Source organism: Ipomoea triloba, chromosome 5, assembly GCF_003576645.1.
Source record: "Ipomoea triloba cultivar NCNSP0323 chromosome 5, ASM357664v1".
NCBI lineage: Eukaryota > Viridiplantae > Streptophyta > Magnoliopsida > Solanales > Convolvulaceae > Ipomoea > Ipomoea triloba.
Window position 1 is genome coordinate 16,371,234 of NC_044920.1, and position 16,766 is coordinate 16,387,999.

Sequence of the window (16,766 nt, forward strand, 5' to 3'; positions counted from 1 at the left end):
CACTAGTGGGAACGATGTGCACACCCTAGTCAAATCTCCGACCATACGCCAAAGCCCCTTTACGCAAATATAAGTGAGGGTAGGGACATGGACCGCTCATCGCCATGGCTTGGGCGATCGCTCTTTCTTCTCACCCCCTCGGCTATTCTTTCGGGTCACCCGACTTCACATGGATCTCCATGCTTTTTCTAAGGCAGTGCAATGGGTGCCCGAATCCAAGCAGGGCAGCTCACCTCCTCTCTATTTTTCTCATCTTTCAGGATCTCTTCGAGATAACCGACTTCACATGGATCTCATGCTTTTTCGAAGACGGTGCAATGGTTACCCCGTATCCTGACAAGATGGCTCTCCTCGTGTTTTATCTCTAGGAGTGGCCAATATAAAGCCTTTATTCTCAAATCATCAAATCTACCCCTCATGCCTTTTTCTTAGGGATTACGGGGTTTTTCACTCTAAGCTCACTTCAGGCTCTCCTTTTGCCCCAAGCCCTACCAGATTAAATTCCATTTCCGGGCTTCGCTAATTTTATCTTTCTAAAACTTAGGAGGTACACACTCCCAATTCGAGAGATCCTTGACTCAGGTCCCAACGAAATCAAAGGTGAAAAGCATGCAATCATACAAAGTCAACAATATTGATTCAAATTTTTTTTTCAATTTTGGTGTAATTTGTACTTCCAAGGCATATTTCAAGTATTAATTTGGCACAAGATTAGGAGCCCTCCTGGATAGTATTGACAATAACACGCCCTCTAATTCCGATGCCCTAATACTTCAATCAATCAATCAACTAATTAGAGTAATATGCAATACCCATCCTTTCCACACTTAAAATGTGACATCGTCCTCGATGTTGCCATGAGGATCGGTGGAAAAGGAGTAGGGTACAAAGGGTGTCTCACACAAGCCCCTTTCCACAATTATAAGTTTTTCCCGAGCTAGAATAATTCTATCAATGGAATCACACCCAATATGAACAAGGTCATGCAACTCGTCATATGTGAATCAAAGCAATGTATAACTATCAAATATCAAACAGTGCATCTATTTTGAAAGAGGGATAAAAGAGAAATACTCACAAAGTGTATCCCTATCAAAAGCATGTACATTCTTTGCTATCCTTCAAAAATTGGTCAGATTAAAGGTAAAGAAATGAATGAAGAATTTAGATTTTACCTATTTGTTTCTTCCGGTTGTAGGTTGGTTGGTCTCTTCTTCTTCTTATGCTTGGGGTGCCTCCCAAGAGTGCCACATTTAACGTCTTTGGCTAGACGAAATGCGCAATTCATAAAGCAAAATTTAAAAGGAGATATAAACAAAAATAAAAGTAAATTGATTGTCCACAATCATAGTTTTCAAACATCATTCACAAAATCATTCCTTGCGCCAAAAATTCTCACAACTTCTTGCTGGTGGTGGCGACTTCCTTTGCAATTTCATTAAGTCTCCGCATCTGCTCCATATGCAGCTGATATTGGAAAATCTGGAGAGATTTCCAATCTGTTACGGTGGTGAATCGGCTGGGAATTTCAGAGCTCATGGACTGGGAGGTTTGTTCTTGAGCACGTGGTGACGGTGTAGGTGGTGCTTCCTCGCGAGGCGGTGGGGAGTACATCGATGAATCTAGAGGCGAATACATCTCTAGAGAAGATGGAGAAAGGAATGACATCGGCGAAGATGAAAGCCTTTGTGGGGATGTCATTGGCGTGTTTGAATGATCTCCTGCCATTTCTTCATCCTCCCTCGTCCGCGCCAAATGCCTTAGATTTGGGCCCGCGACATCACTTGGGGAATAAAGGGACGACTTGTGCCCCTTACACCTTGTGCTCAAACCAGTTAATCTTCATTTGGTAACCCAAAGCAACACAATGCCTTGTCACCAATGGCCCTACAAAGATAGTTTTCGCCGACTCTTACTGTTGGGCAAGAAGCCAATTTTTGCAGATCATGCTCATGTTCACTGAACTGCCAATGTCCATGCTCCACATCATAAATAGGTCTGCCTTAGAGACTCGATCATACGTCTCTGGTCTTCCTCCCCAGGAGTGTGCGATTATCTTCTATAGCACTCTTAAATCTTCTCTCACAATCTGAGAAACCCTGACTCTGGACCCCACCCAATCAATCCCTGGCCTGGCAATCATTGCCCAATACTTCCTTGGGATGTCCCTGTCACCAAATTCATGTTTTAGCCTTCGGTACCAGTGCTTTGTTTGGTCCTCTTCTTCATAAAAGCCTAAGAGGACTCCCAAGGTATTGGCCGAAATGTTATGATCCTCATTGAAGAGCTGGAATTTGATGGTCGGGCTGTAAAGATCTCCTGTTACTCCTGTGACTTTCAGGCTTGCAACAAACTCGTGGATTAATGGAGCGAAGGTGTCCTATCTCCAACTTAGTAGGTTATTCCAGTACGGTTCACGAATAAGCCTTTCGAGCCCGTACTTGCACTCATAAGCTTCTAGAACAGACAAATCAACATATTTCCATTGCACGATCCGGAGTTGAAGAAGTCGCATATACCGGTCCCTCATTGCGGTGTCATTAAGAGTATTTGGTTCCCGGTGGGCACTTCGACATACCCCGTCCCTTCGTGGTCCCTACTAGTTTCACCCATTGGAGCTTTGCTTTTTTGAATTCGTTGGGCTACTCTTTGTGCAAATGAGAGTTGAGACGACATTTTCCTATAAGATAAGCAACAAAATACCACAAGAGGAAAACATTTCCCAATCTTAATACAATTTTCATGAATATAGCACATATTATCAAGTCAAATTTCCTCATTGTATGCATAATCATTTCAACAATTTCCAAATTCTATTTTCTCAATACAACGTGTATATAGCAACTCTTTACATTCTAGAGACAATTCCTACTCAAAAAGTCAACATAATAGTCAACTTCATCTTCTTCATCAAGACTAGTTTGAGGTTGAAAATGGAGTAAACATGAAAGCTCTAATTTCACCAAATAAAATGTTGGGCATAGCAATGTAGTGTCTAAGGAGCAAGAAAAGTTCAAACTTTACTACCCATGCTCTCTATTTCATCATGAATCTCAACTCAACAAGAAAATGCCCAAATCACAAAGGGTTTGAGATCTAGTTACCAAGAGGTTGCAAAACATGGAATTTTCATCATATAATAGCAATGTAAGCCTTTTACAAGTCTAAGAAGTCATTTCATAGCAAAATATCTAAGAAAAACTTCAAAAATAATAAAACCCATGTATACATGCTTTATGGAGAATAAGCTCTAGCATTCAAGCAAATAAGAGTAAGAGAAAATGTGTTTTTACCTTGGAAATGACTTTGAAAGATGAAGAGAAGTTGAAAAACTTGCAAATAAATGCTTTGGAGTGGAGTGTTTTGATGTTGTGTATGTGGTGAGTGTGAATGTGAAGGTGGTAAAACGAAGAGTCAAGACTCCCCGAGTGTCATGTCTCTCAAGGATGGCGAATGAGAATCGAATTAGTGTGTTGGCATCTAAGAGGTTGAAGGAAAAGAGTTACAAGATTTGCTAAGGGTTGGATTCATTGGTAAAAGAGGGTAAGGTTGATAATGGTTGTGATGAAAGAAATGTAAAGACGGAGATCGGGGCCTTAGGCTTCTCTATGTGGACTATCTTTGTATGGTTTAGTGAGCTAGAGATGTGGAATAGACTAGGTAGTTCATGGCACATCACCAAGTGGCGTCACACTTTGGACTCCCACATCCTCATTCGGTTGGGGCATTTCATCGAACACTTTGTCTACCACTCCTCTCGGATCTTGTCCTTTCGGACTAAGAGCGGAGATGTGGGTGAGTGAGACTCGTGAGTGGCCGCTATCGCGCACACACTTACTTCCTTTGAATTTGCTACCTAAGGTGCACACTTAGGCACAAAGCAATATGAACATCATCCACAAAAGATCATCATCCAACAATCACAAAGCTCACATTTAATCTAGCAATTTATATCAAGCATCCACATAGATTAACCTTGGGGCCACCAATCCCCTTTCTACTCTACTCTAACATACTAAAGAAATAAGAAAAAGAAAGGAAATTTCAAAGAAACAAATATTTAGATTAAGAATAGGAGAGAATAGTTACCACCCTCAAGGAGGGGATCTTTACAACTTTTGTTCTTAAAACTCCAATCTCCTTCCTTGCCCTTGATCTAATCTAACCTAGAAGAAGAGGAATTTCCCCCAAGAGGGGAGAAAATCCCTAAGAGAGACCTAATCTATGCTATTGTATGCTAAAAACTACTGCCTAAGGCTTGGGATAATGATCCTTATATAGTGGGAACAAAACAGGGGCAAAATAGACATTTTTCCCGAAGCTGAATTTTAGGGTGGATCAGGGCTCTCGACGTGTCGAGCCCTGAAGACTTTTTTCCGCGATCTTTCCACACGCGTGGTGGAGGTCGTGGGGAGTTACTGGAATGTTTCCACGCCCCTCCACACGCATGTGAGGCTGCGTGGGAGGCTCCTGCTTCATGGTTTCTCCATTTTCTGCTCCGTTTTGGCCTTAGGTCCTCCGTTTGGCTTTAAAATACCTTAAAAACATCTTCCACACCCTCGTTAGAAGTTTTGGTCACATTAGAGTCTAAAAGCATGAAATCCTTATTAAATAGGTAATAAACACTACAATTCTAGCCCATAAATGACCCCTAAAATGAGCTATTCTTGGTGCTTATCAAAGTTTCCACACTTAAACCTTGCTTGTCCTCAAGCAAGCATACTTTTCTAAACTCTAATCATCTAAGCACCAAGGATAGTTCTTTCTCTCATTGTCAATTGATCGAGCGATGTGTAGGTGTTCGGAGTTGAGTGGGTGAAATTCCCTACACTATCTACCAAGACCTCTAAACTCATGCCGACCAAATGTAAGAAATATGCTAAGGAAGTTAAGGTCTCAAGAGATAGATATAACGTAAAAAAAAAAAAGTTTTGTTCACACCTTCAAGCATGCAAATGACAATTGGGTTTCACCTTGTATTTTCTAGGGGTCTCTAGCCGATCCGACTAGTGGGAACGATGCTCACCCCCTAGCCAATTTCCATCCTAACGCCAAAGCCCCTTTACGTTAAAATAAGTGAGGGCAGGGACATGGACCACTCATCGCCATGGCTTGGGCGATCACTCTATTTTCTCACCTCCTAGGATAACGTCGTCGGGCTACCCGACTTCACATGGAGATCCATGCTTTTTCGAAGACAGTGTAATGGGTGCCCGAATCCTAGCGAGGCGGCTCACCTCCTCTCAATTTTCTCTTCTCCTAGGAACATTTTAAGTGGACAACCGACTCCAGATATATTGTTTGAAGACTATGGTTGAACACTTCCTAGCGAGAAGGCTTTCCTCAAATTTTATCTCTGGGAGTGGCCTTTTTTAAAGCCTTTATTCATGTTTCACCATATCAACCCCTCATGCCTTTTTCTAGAGAGTAGGGATTTTTTCACTCAAAGCTCACTTTAAGGCTCTCCTTTTGCCCCATGTCCTGCTAAGATTTGTTCAATTTCCGGGCTTCGCAATTTTATCTTTCTAAAACTCAAGGGGTTTACACTCCCACTTCGAAAGATCCTTGACTGAGGTCCAAACAAAATACAAGGTGAAGAACATGCAAACACACATAAAAATTTTCAATTTTGGGTCAATTGTGCAAATTGGTACAAAGTGTAACTTCCAAAGCATATTTAAGACATTCGTATATGGCACAAGGTTAGGAGCCCTCCTAGATAGTATTGGCAATAACACGCCCTCTAGTTCCTATACCTTATCACTCAATTAATCGACTATTTCAAGAAGCATAAATGCTTTCCACGCTTAAAAGTGAACATCGTCCTCGATGTTTCCATTAGGAATAGAGGAAAAAGGATTAGGGTCTTAAAAGATTGTGCATTAAAGCATCTTTCCACACTTAGAAAGTGTGCTCTGGGCTTCAAATAAGTTTTCTAAAAAATATTATACCCATTATAACGAAATCATGCGACTCATCCTTTGTGAACCAAGGCAAATATTGCTCATAAAAATAGGAAGAAAATTTAGAGAGATATACCATACAATGCGTCTACAGTCTTGTCTTCAGCTTCTGCCCATCTATTTCTTTAAGATGTCGGCTCATCATCCTCTCGCCTTTGGTAATAGTAAATCTATGCCTCCGAAATGTTTATCCTGCATTTGTTAGCTCAAACTGGTGCATAGAAATAAACTTAAAACAACTTAAACAAAATAATAGCCGTAAAATAAAATTTGCTTAAAGATTGGGATTATTGGCACGGCCAGACCTGGGAGACTTAGGCGAATTGGATGAAAAGAAAATAATGCACGAAAACTGTCCAGGACCTGTCCACGCGGTCTTACACGCGTGTTGGCCCTCGTGGATCAGCACTGGAAAGTTTCCACGCCTGCTACCACGCGTGTGAGCAGGCGTGGTCAGCAGTGCTGATCACCTTCCTTGTCTCCTAGCTCTTGCCTTCCATGTTTAATCCAGTTTAGCTCATTCGTCATGGCTTAGTACCAAAAATCACCTGCATTGTTAGCTCAAGCAAGGCTATTCTAAAAGGAAAAGCTGCTAATAAACAAAGAGAAAGAAAAAGTAAACAAGACATAAAATTCTATCTAAGGATAACGTTGGGACTACCTCCCAAGTGCGCCATGGTTTAACGTCTCCTAGCCAGACGTTGTGTGCTCTATCCTTCAAAGCACACAGATTTTGGGACCTTACCAAGCGTCCCGTGAACTTTTGCTTCAAGGTATGCCCCAAGATGTAGGACATCCTTGAATTTGGAAACTAAGGAGAGGAAAATAAAATGCAACGATAAGTAAGCTCGGGGTATTATTTCAGGATGTTCAAAGATAATATACCCCTCTTCTTCTTTCTCCTTATAGGTTCCTACCCCTGCAACCTTTTCCTTAAAGATCTCCCAATGAACACTCTCTCCACAGTCTATCTCATCTAAAGCATTTTCTCTCCACTCTTGTTCTTTTGGATTGCCAATGGTGACAATCCTTTCCCTTCTTTCCCTTTCTCCTTCTATGATCCCTAATAATTCGATATCATCCTCACTCCCCAAATCATCACAAAATTGTAAGGAATCACTCTCCCATGAGCAAAAAGAAGCTTTATCACAGTCATCAAAATTATCATGAAGTACAAGGGAATCATCCTCACAAACATTATAAGAACTTTCGATAAGAGTTGGAGTGAGAGTCTTACCTTGTGTGGGTTTTTCGTCTTCCCACACAATTTCAATGTGATCATCGTCTTCACTCTCAATCTCTCCCCATTGTTGCGTGTTCAACTCAAGAGTCGAAACTTCTTGGAGCACCAGGGTGTCAAGTTCTGTGGATTCTCTTACACACACCTCTTCATCATTAATCATTTTGTCCATCTTGTCGCTCTCCTGTTGGTCGGTTTCCATTGTCGGGTGATCATTTGTGACAGGGTTGTCAACCACTGGTAGCGTTCTCTTCATGAGCTCTTCCGACATCGATAGCATCTTAGCCTCAATTTCGTCCAGTGGAAGTCCTGCCTTGCGAAGAGTAACAAGATTCTTTTTCATCTCGCTTCTGATTTCATTTCTTAATTTGATAGTATCCTCCTTGGCCATTTGGATGAACATTTGTAATTTGTCTTTCAAGATTTGGATTTCATCATTGACCGGAGGATGATACTCACAAGATGGTCTCTCATATGGTATGGATTGGGTGAAATTTTGAGCAAAAGGTGGTGTTTCGTGGAAATATTTATCATGTTGTTGAGGTGGGGGTGAATAGCTAGGAGGAGTGTAAAAATGAGAATACCTATTTCTCTCAGGATTATAATTTGATGGAGGGTTATAATGAGATGGAGGTTTAACAATTGAAGGAATTGTGGCCTTTAATGCCGGTTCACAACTAGGATCAATCTCCTTCATGACTTGAATAAGTCGGTTGTTAATACTCTCAGCTATAGAACTAATGGATTCCTCTCCATTTTGGTATGTAGGTTTCTCAATTTTCTCATGGGTAAGCATAGAGGGGGTATTGTAAGGATACGGTGCGTAGTTGGGATAAGGTAGAGTATTTGGGTAAGGAGAGAAGGTATATTGTGGTGGTGGGTATTCATAAGGATTTGGATAGTAATCTAGGTGAGGTTCATAGGTTTGGGGTGGAATATTTGTTGTATATGGTCTTCCATGGTATGGGTAACCATGGGAATACGGATAAGCACTCATTGGTAAGCTTCAATTGATTTGATAAAAAAAAAATTCATGCACAAAGCTTAACCAACAACAAATATTTCACAACTAGAAGTAGTTGCAAGTGAGTAGCAAGATATTCAAGATAATCAAGCTCACTTTTCCAAGCAAGTAGCAAAAATAAGAAAATAAAACAAACAAAAAGAAAGCAATTCAAGAACTCTTAAAATCCAACTTCAAAGATGTCAACACTATTCGAAACCGTTTGCCATCCCCGATAACGGCGCCATTTTGGTGTTGTGTATGTGGTGAGTGTGAATGTGAAGGTGGTAAAACGAAGAGTCAAGACTCCCCGAGTGTCANAAGATCATCATCCAACAATCACAAAGCTCACATTTAATCTAGCAATTTATATCAAGCATCCACATAGATTAACCTTGGGGCCACCAATCCCCTTTCTACTCTACTCTAACATACTAAAGAAACAAGAAAAAGAAAGGAAATTTCAAAGAAACAAATATTTAGATTAAGAATAGGAGAGAATAGTTACCACCCTCAAGGAGGGGATCTTTACAACTTTTGTTCTTGAAACTCCAATCTCCTTCCTTGTCCTTGATCTAATCTAACCTAGAAGAAGAGGAATTTCCCCCAAGAGGGGAGAAAATCCCTAAGAGAGATGTAATCTATGCTATTGTGTGCTAAAAACTACTGCCTAAGGCTTAGGATAATGGTCCTTATATAGTGGGAACAAAACAGGAGCAAAATAGACATTTTTCCCGAAGCTGAATTTTAAGGTGGATCAGGGCTCTCGACGCGTCGAGCCCTGAAGACTTTTTTCCGCGATCTTTCCACACGCGTGGTGTAGGTCGTGGGGAGTTACTGGAATGTTTCCACGCCCCTCCACACGCGTGTGAGGCTGCGTGGGAGGCTCCTGCTTCATGGTTTCTCCATTTTCTGCTCCGTTTTGACCTTAGGTCCTCTGTTTGGCTGTAAAATACCTTAAAAACATCTTCCACACCCTCGTTAGAAGTTTTGGTCACATTAGAGTCTAAATGCATGAAATCCTTATTAAATGGGTAAGAAACTCTACAATTCTAGCCCATAAATGACCCCTAAAATGAGCTATTCTTGGTGCTTATCATGTTTTAACCTTGGAGGTGGTTGTAGCTCGTGGTTGTGAAGAAATAAGGTGGGGGAGGGTTTTAAACCACTTCGCGCGAATTTTCCGCGAAGCACCTGGTGCCCGTCCACGTCGTCACCACGCGTGGTGGTGCGCGTGGACGGTTACTGGTTTGGTCCCACGCCAGCCCACACGCGTGGTGACAGGCGTGGCTGGCTATTAGACAGCCCCCACGCTTTTCCACACGTGTGTTATGGGCGTGGATGCGTTATGTGCAAATTTTACCTTGATTCTTCTCCCTTCTTTTGCTAACGACGATGCTTGTTGATTGATTGTGGGCAATCCACGCCTCTTGAATAAATGATCTGCACTTGTTAGCTCAACCGAGGCTATATAAAATTATTAAATCAAGGAAAAAGAAAAACATTCTATCAACTATAAGTAAAGGACTTAATTAAATGTAAGATAACATTGGGACTGCCTCCCAAGTGCGCCATGGTTTAACGTCTCCGGCTAGACGTGGTGTGTCCTATCCTTCGAGGTATACCGATTTAGGGACTCGACCAAGCGTCCCATGAACTCTAGCTTCAAGGTATGCCCGGAGGTGGGGAACATCCTTGAATTCAAAAACTAAAGAGGGGAAGACATGTTCTGTTGATAAATAAGCACGGGGTATTATCCTAAATTGTTCAAGGATAGCACACCCATCTTCTCCCTTCTTTTCACAGGTTCCATCCCCTAAGAATTTGTCTTTAAAGCTTTCCCAATGAACACTCTCTCCACCGTCTATCTCATCTAAAGTGTTTTCTCCCGACTCATTTTCTATTGGATTGTCAATGTTGATAATTCTTTCTCCTTGTTCCGTTTTTTCTTCTATGATCTCTAGCAACTCCTCATTCTCCCATGTAGAATCATCATACCCAGAAAGCTCACTTTCACAAGAATAAAAAGATTTGATATCACCCTCACTCCCCAAATCATCACAAAATTGCAAGGAATCACACTCCCATGAGCAAAAGAGGCTCTATCACACTCATCAAGATTACCATTATAAATTGTAAAGGAGTCATCCTCACAAACATCATGAGAATTTTCAATAAAAGTTTGAGTGAAAGTCTTACCTTGTGTGGGTTTTTCTTCTTCCCACACAATTTCAACGTGATCCTCGTCTTCATTGTCAATCTCTCCCCATCGCTGCGTGTTCAACTCAAGAGTCGAAACTTCTTGAAGTACCGGGGCATCGAGTTCTGTGGATTCTTCTACACTCACCTTTTCATTATTAATACTTCTTTCCAAATTGCCATCACTTCGTGATTCGGTCTCCATTGTCAAGGAAGCATCTAGGAATGGGTTGTTAGACCGTGATAACATTTTCTTTATGAACTCTTCCGACATCGATAGCATTTTAGTCTCAATTTCATCTAGTGGAAGTCCTTCGTCGTGAAGAGTGACAAGGTTCTTCTTCAATTCGCTCCTAATTTCACTTCTTAGGTTGATAGTATCCTCCTTGGCCATTTGGATGAACATTTCTAATTTGTCTTTCAAGATCTGGATTTCGTCATTGACCGGCGGAAGGTACTCACAAGATGGTCTCTCATATTGCATGGGTTGGGTGAAATTTTGAACAAAAGGTGGTGTTTCGTAAAAGTATTTGTCATTTTATCGTGGTGGGGGTGAATAACTAGTATTGTTGTAAGAATGAGAATACCAATTTCTCTCAGGATTATAGTTTGATGGAGGGATATAATGAAATGGAGGCTTAACGGTTGAAGGGATTGTGGCCCTCAATGCCGGTTCACAACTTGGATCAATCTCTTTAATGACTTGAATAAGTCGGTTGTTAATACTCTCCGCTATAGAGCTCATTGATTCCTCTCCGTCTCGTAATGTTGGTTTCTCAAGTCTTTCATGATTAAGCATAGAGGAGGTAGCATATAGATATGGTTCGTAGTTGGGATAAGGTAGAGTATTTGGGTAAGGTGAGTGGGTATACTGTGGTGGTGGATATTCATAAGGATTTGGATAGTAATATGGGTATTGTTCATAGGTTTGGGGTGGAATATTTCTTGTATTTGGTCTTCCATGGTATGGGTAACCATGGGGATACGTATAAGCACTCATTTGTAAGCTTCAATTGCTTGATGATAGAAAATTTCCTGCGCAAAGCTTAACGAACAACAAATATTTCGCAACTAGAAGTAGTTGCAAGTGAGTAGCAAGATTTTCAAGGAAAAATAGGCTCACTTCTTTAATCAAGTAACCAAAAATAAGGAAACAATGCAAAACAAAACGAAAGCAATTCAAGAACTCTTAAAAATCTACTTCAAAAATGTCAACACAATTCAAGAACTGTTTGCCATCCCCGGCAACGGCGCCATTTTGACATGCGTAATTCTAGGGTGAGGTGTGATAAGCGATATGGAAGTGGTAAAACGAAGAGTCAATACTCCCCGAGTGTCGTGTCTCTCAAGGATGACAAATTGGAACGAATTGATGTTGGCATTTAGGAGGTTGAAGTGAACGAGTTACAGGAATAGCTAAAACTAGATGTCATATGTACGAAAGTTTGAAGGTGGAAATTGGTTGTGTTTAAGGAAAAGGTAAGTTGGAGATTGGGACTCCTGACTAGCCTATGCGGTCTACTATCTAGTGGTTTTGCAAGCAAATGACTTGGATTTGACTAGGGAGTTCATGGCACTTCACCAAGTGGCGTCACACTTGGACTCCCACATCCTCATTCGGTTGGGGCATTTTATCAAACACCTTGTCTACCACTCCTCTCGGACCTCTTCCTTTCGGACTAAGGGAGGAGATGTGGGTGAGTTGGACTCGTGAGTGGCCGCTATCGCGCACTCACTCACTTTCACTGGGTTTGCTACCTAATGTGGCCACACTTAGGCACAAAGCATAATGAACATCAACCACACAAGTTTTATCATCCAACAATCACAAAGCTCACATTTTTCAAGCAAAGTTATATCAAATCAACCACATAGTTAGCTTCGGGGCCACCAATCCCCTTTCTACTCTAAGCTATCATTAAAATAAAGAAGCAAGAAGAAGAAATGAAAGTTTCAAAGAAAACAAACATTAAAGCAAAATAAACATTGAAGAGAAGAGTACCATCCATGGTGAATGGTTCCTTTACATTTTGTTCTTGAAACTTCAATCCTTCTAGCTTTATCTTAAATCTATTCTAAGGGAAAGGAAGTTTTCCCCCAAGAGGGGGGGAAAACCCTAAGGAATTTCAGATCTAAAACTATTCTATGGCTCCCTCCCCTTTAGGTTTTCGGAAAAGGGGTTTAAATAGGCAACCCAAAGCCAAAATTCCCGAAGTGGCCCCTGTGGCCAGTCCACGCCATCACCACGCGTGGTGGAGGGCGTGGACAGTTACTGGAAATGTTCCACGCCCATCCACACGCGTGTTGGCCTGCGTGGGAGGTTCCTGCTTTTGCGGCTTCTTTGCTTTTTGTTCTGTTATGGCCTTGAATCCCTTTTTGATCTGTGAAACACTTCAAAACTTTTTTCTAAAATTTGCATTAGAAGTTTTTGATCACATCCGAGCTTAAAATGCATGAGATTGTCATAAACGAGGGGCAAAACTAAGCATTCTATCCTATTTTTGACCCTTAATATGTACTATTCTTGGTGTTTTTCAATTAGTACTTCCTTTTATTTGGAAAAGGATATGGGAATGTGTTGTTGCAGGTGATGGTGTTTAACAGTTGAATTAAGTGTTATTTCTATTTTGTATGGAAGTATTGCTACAAAATAGAGACAAGATTATTATTTCAGGCTAATATTATGCAATAGGTGATGGAGTATGTTATTTGGTATTTGAATGAAAATGAAACTGTTTCTAGTGATCTGCAATTTATTATTTCTTGTTCATGTGTGTATTAGTTGTCTCTCTTCCCCAATTTGTGTGCTGCCTAAACATTTTATAGTGAACAATATATGTGCATAAACAAAGGTTGAATTCATGCTAATAAGACAAACAGTGTGGCTTTAAAAGAATAAATACAAGGTCATGGCATGTCCATTGTATATGTCCTATATAATGCTAAAAAATCCCTATTGTAAAGTATAATGTGCTGTCCACAATCACATAAGAGACAAAAAGCAAAAAGCCACAAAAGCACAAAGAAGGATGTGCATAATTCATCAAAAGTAGATTCTATACTTAGGCAATTGTGCATACATTAGAAGCTGTGCATGATTTATCAAAAAACATCCATCTGTTGCAAAATAATTTAAGACTAATGCGAACTTCATCTACTATATGAATTTTACATCAAAATACAAAACAATAATTTAAGACTACTGCCAACTCCATCTAGTTTATGACTTCTTTTTTTGTTATCCTTAGACACCTTCTTCTTCTTCTTCTTCTTCTTCTTCTTCTGTAAAGCTGAGATAGTTACATATTATCTTCCCCCTTTCCTAATGACATTGTCTAGTGTTGGAAGTTGTTCCATGTGTGATGAAATGAAATATGATACTTGAGGTTCATGTTTTCCAACATTCTGACTAGGTTGAGGATTCATCATGTCCTGCACATTTTGTAGGAATTTAGTAAAAAATGTTTGTAGTGAAGGGAGTTTCAATAATAACATCCTCTACTTCAACTTACAATTTCATGTAATACAAAAGGTGGCACTTGAGTTTCAACAACAACATCTTGTAGTTCTACTTCTGGCTCTGCTTCTTCTACTCCCATGGTTAGTTCTGTTTCCTTTTCTATTTCTACTGCTACATCTGCTTCTTCCTCAATTGCCTGCACAATTTTATTTGCAAAAAAAAAAATCAGATTAAACATGTTTGTAATTTGGTTTAAGTAACATACTTTTAAATGATTTTGCATCCAACCTGCTTATCTTTTGTCTTACACCTTCTTTTGTTATGGCATTTCATTCTACACAGTACACCATTTTGATTCACCAACTTTTCCCTTGTTTCTAGCTTGATATGTAGCTAATTCTGCCAGTCTCATTTTTCTTTTTCTTTTTGGCCTTCCTGGTTGTGCTTTATATTTTGGTGGCAGTTGGGGTGGGAGACCTGTCTTGTGCCATAACTCTGAAGAAGTAACTGGTAATATAGCAGGTTCATAAGATCTCAGGTAGGACTCCACAGTGTAACCGTTGTTAACATATTCTTCATGAATGCAACCTTTCCCCCTAATAGCTGCAATGCTATGGCTGCAAGGGATACCTGTAGACAGTATATTCATTATGTGTAAATATAATGGCTGCAATGTTGTACTTTATATTCATAATGTGTAAATAGAAGTAGAAAATAGAGTAATGGCATACCTGTGAGATCCCATCTTCTACAAGATCAATGATATTGGGTTAAATTGACTTTATATTTCCTTCCATAGCAATCTTCTACTTCATAAACATCATCCTTTGACCTATATGCAGTGCAGTCATTGAACTTGTCTTTGGCCTCTTCTACCAGCTTCATAATCTTAGGAAAGATCTTCAAAGGGTGTTTCTTCATGTTGTCTCTATTTTGTTGCATCCTCACCATTAGGTAAACCCTTATGTTTTCAGACATTGTCATAATTCCATTATCCCTGAACTGTAAGATTGAGCTATCCCATGATTCACATAAGTTGTTTAAAAGAATATCACAATTGGGAAAAGAGCTAAAGAAAGCCCTGCAGTAATGGTGTGGTTCCCTAGCAGAAACCCAATCAGTTGCTTTAGGATTGAGCTTCCTCAACTCTTCCATTTTAGTCAAGTATTTAGGTACTGTAGTGGCTCTACAAATTGCCCACAATTTATGGATTAATAACTGTCCAGAGAATCCATCTTTAACAAAATTAGCATGCATATGTCGCACACAAAACCTATGTTCTACCCTTGATAGTTGTTCTTCCATAGCAGGCAATAAACCTTTTTGCTTGTCTGAGATGATGGTCCAAAACTCCAAGCATTAGGATTTTCTGAAATATTCAAATCTTGGTCTAACAATTCCAAAAACCATGCCCATGTCTCTTTAAGTTCCCCTTCCACAATGGCAAATCCAATTGGAAACATTGCATTATTGGCATCAACACCAACTGTAGTTAGTAATTGGCCTCCCTTTTGACATCCCTTTAAATGGCACCCATCCAACCCAATGAAAGGCCTACAACCAGCTAGAAATCCCTCTCTACATGCTACATAACAAATATATAACCTCATAAACCTTGACCTTCCACTGATTGTAAAATCCCCATCAACCTTCATTTTTGCAGTGGTTCCTGGATTGCTTTTCCTCAACTCTTCACAGTAGTCCCAAAGCAGTTCTAATTGTTTGTGATCATCCCCATTATTTTCCTTTATGTGCCAATCTCTTTGCCCTCCATGATTGGTATTTACTTATGACACAATTAAATTTCTTCTTCACTTGTTGTTGAAACTGAATTCTATTCCATGAATCATCAGCACATTTGAACTCATCTTGATAATACTTAGCAAGAAAACCAGCATTCACATTCTTAATATCATTTTGAACAGCACATGTATGGTCTGGGTTATAACTTTTAATGCTCAATAGGCTGTTAGAATTACTCTTTGAAGCATACATCTTCCATTTACAGTTCACATCCTTACATACAACAGTAATTCTAGCAGGTTCAATCTTAGTAAATTTGATCTCTCTTTTCCTAAGTGTTTGGTTACAATTTACAGCCCATTGAAACTCATCATTACTATTAAATATCATGCCAACAACAAACTAGAATCCTTCTTTTTCAAGATCTTTTTCATGAAAAACATTTGATGGTTTTGATAGGTCTAAGTCTGAGTCAGATGAACACAAACTCCTCAACTCATCTTCAGAATGGACAAAATCTTTTTCTTTATCATTATCTATCACTTTTTCTTTGTTTTTCCTGATTATAGACACCCTAACTTCAGTAGCATTGACATTAGCGTCCACATTAGCATCAACAGAAGCATTCACAGTAACATCAACAAAAGCATTCACATTCACATCATCACCAACTTCAAATTCTCAATCTTCTAAAGGAGCATTAGTTTCAGATTGCACCCATAACTCATCAGAAATGTACCCTTGTACCTCTACCTCATAGTCCCACTAGTCCTCTATTACATGTTTTACAAACATTTCAACCTCTTTATTTTTGGGAATTTCATACATGATACTCAACAATTCAGCATCTGTTTTAATCTGTCTCACTTTTGGATAACTCTTAGAACCAAATTTAAACCAAAAGTTAACCTTCTTATCACTAAACTTTAAGCTTTTCACCATTTTCTTAGCTCTAAAATGCTATCTTCTTAAGTAGAGAAGTTGTCAAAATACTCAATTCTACCACTCTAGGTTTTAGCACTACTTCACCACTATAATACAGTTTCAGATCAGAGTGTACATATCTGGCAATAAATAAATGGAAGAATAACTACATTAATTTCAAGTCAAACTACTTGGGACCACAACAACAAAGCTCAATTTCACTAAACCGACATG

General features: G+C 39.7%; 1 protein-coding gene across 1 annotated transcript; it reads right to left on the reverse strand.

Moving 5' to 3' along the window:
* Nucleotides 1–13,711: 13,711 nt before the first annotated feature.
* LOC116020307 lies at nt 13,712–15,860 on the reverse strand. Its single transcript, XM_031260789.1, has 7 exons — nt 15,653–15,860; nt 15,185–15,555; nt 14,698–15,083; nt 14,597–14,613; nt 14,230–14,495; nt 13,918–14,061; nt 13,712–13,837 (listed from the first exon to the last, which is right to left on the reverse strand). Exons 1-7 carry the CDS (start codon nt 15,858–15,860, stop codon nt 13,712–13,714), a joined length of 1,518 nt encoding a protein of 505 aa, XP_031116649.1.
* Nucleotides 15,861–16,766: the final 906 nt, after the last annotated feature.

Excerpts from the sequence above, each read along its gene's own strand:
- LOC116020307 (XM_031260789.1), bottom strand. The coding sequence starts at position 15,860 with ATGTATGCTTCAAAGAGTAATTCTAACAGCCTATTGAGCATTAAAAGT. Across the intron at positions 15,556-15,652 it reads GAAATTTAATTGTGTCATAA|AGTTGAGGAAAAGCAATCCA; the intron begins GTAAATACCAAT and ends ACTACTGTGAAG. Across the intron at positions 14,062-14,229 it reads AAGCTAGAAACAAGGGAAAA|GCAATTGAGGAAGAAGCAGA; the intron begins GTTGGTGAATCA and ends AAAATTGTGCAG.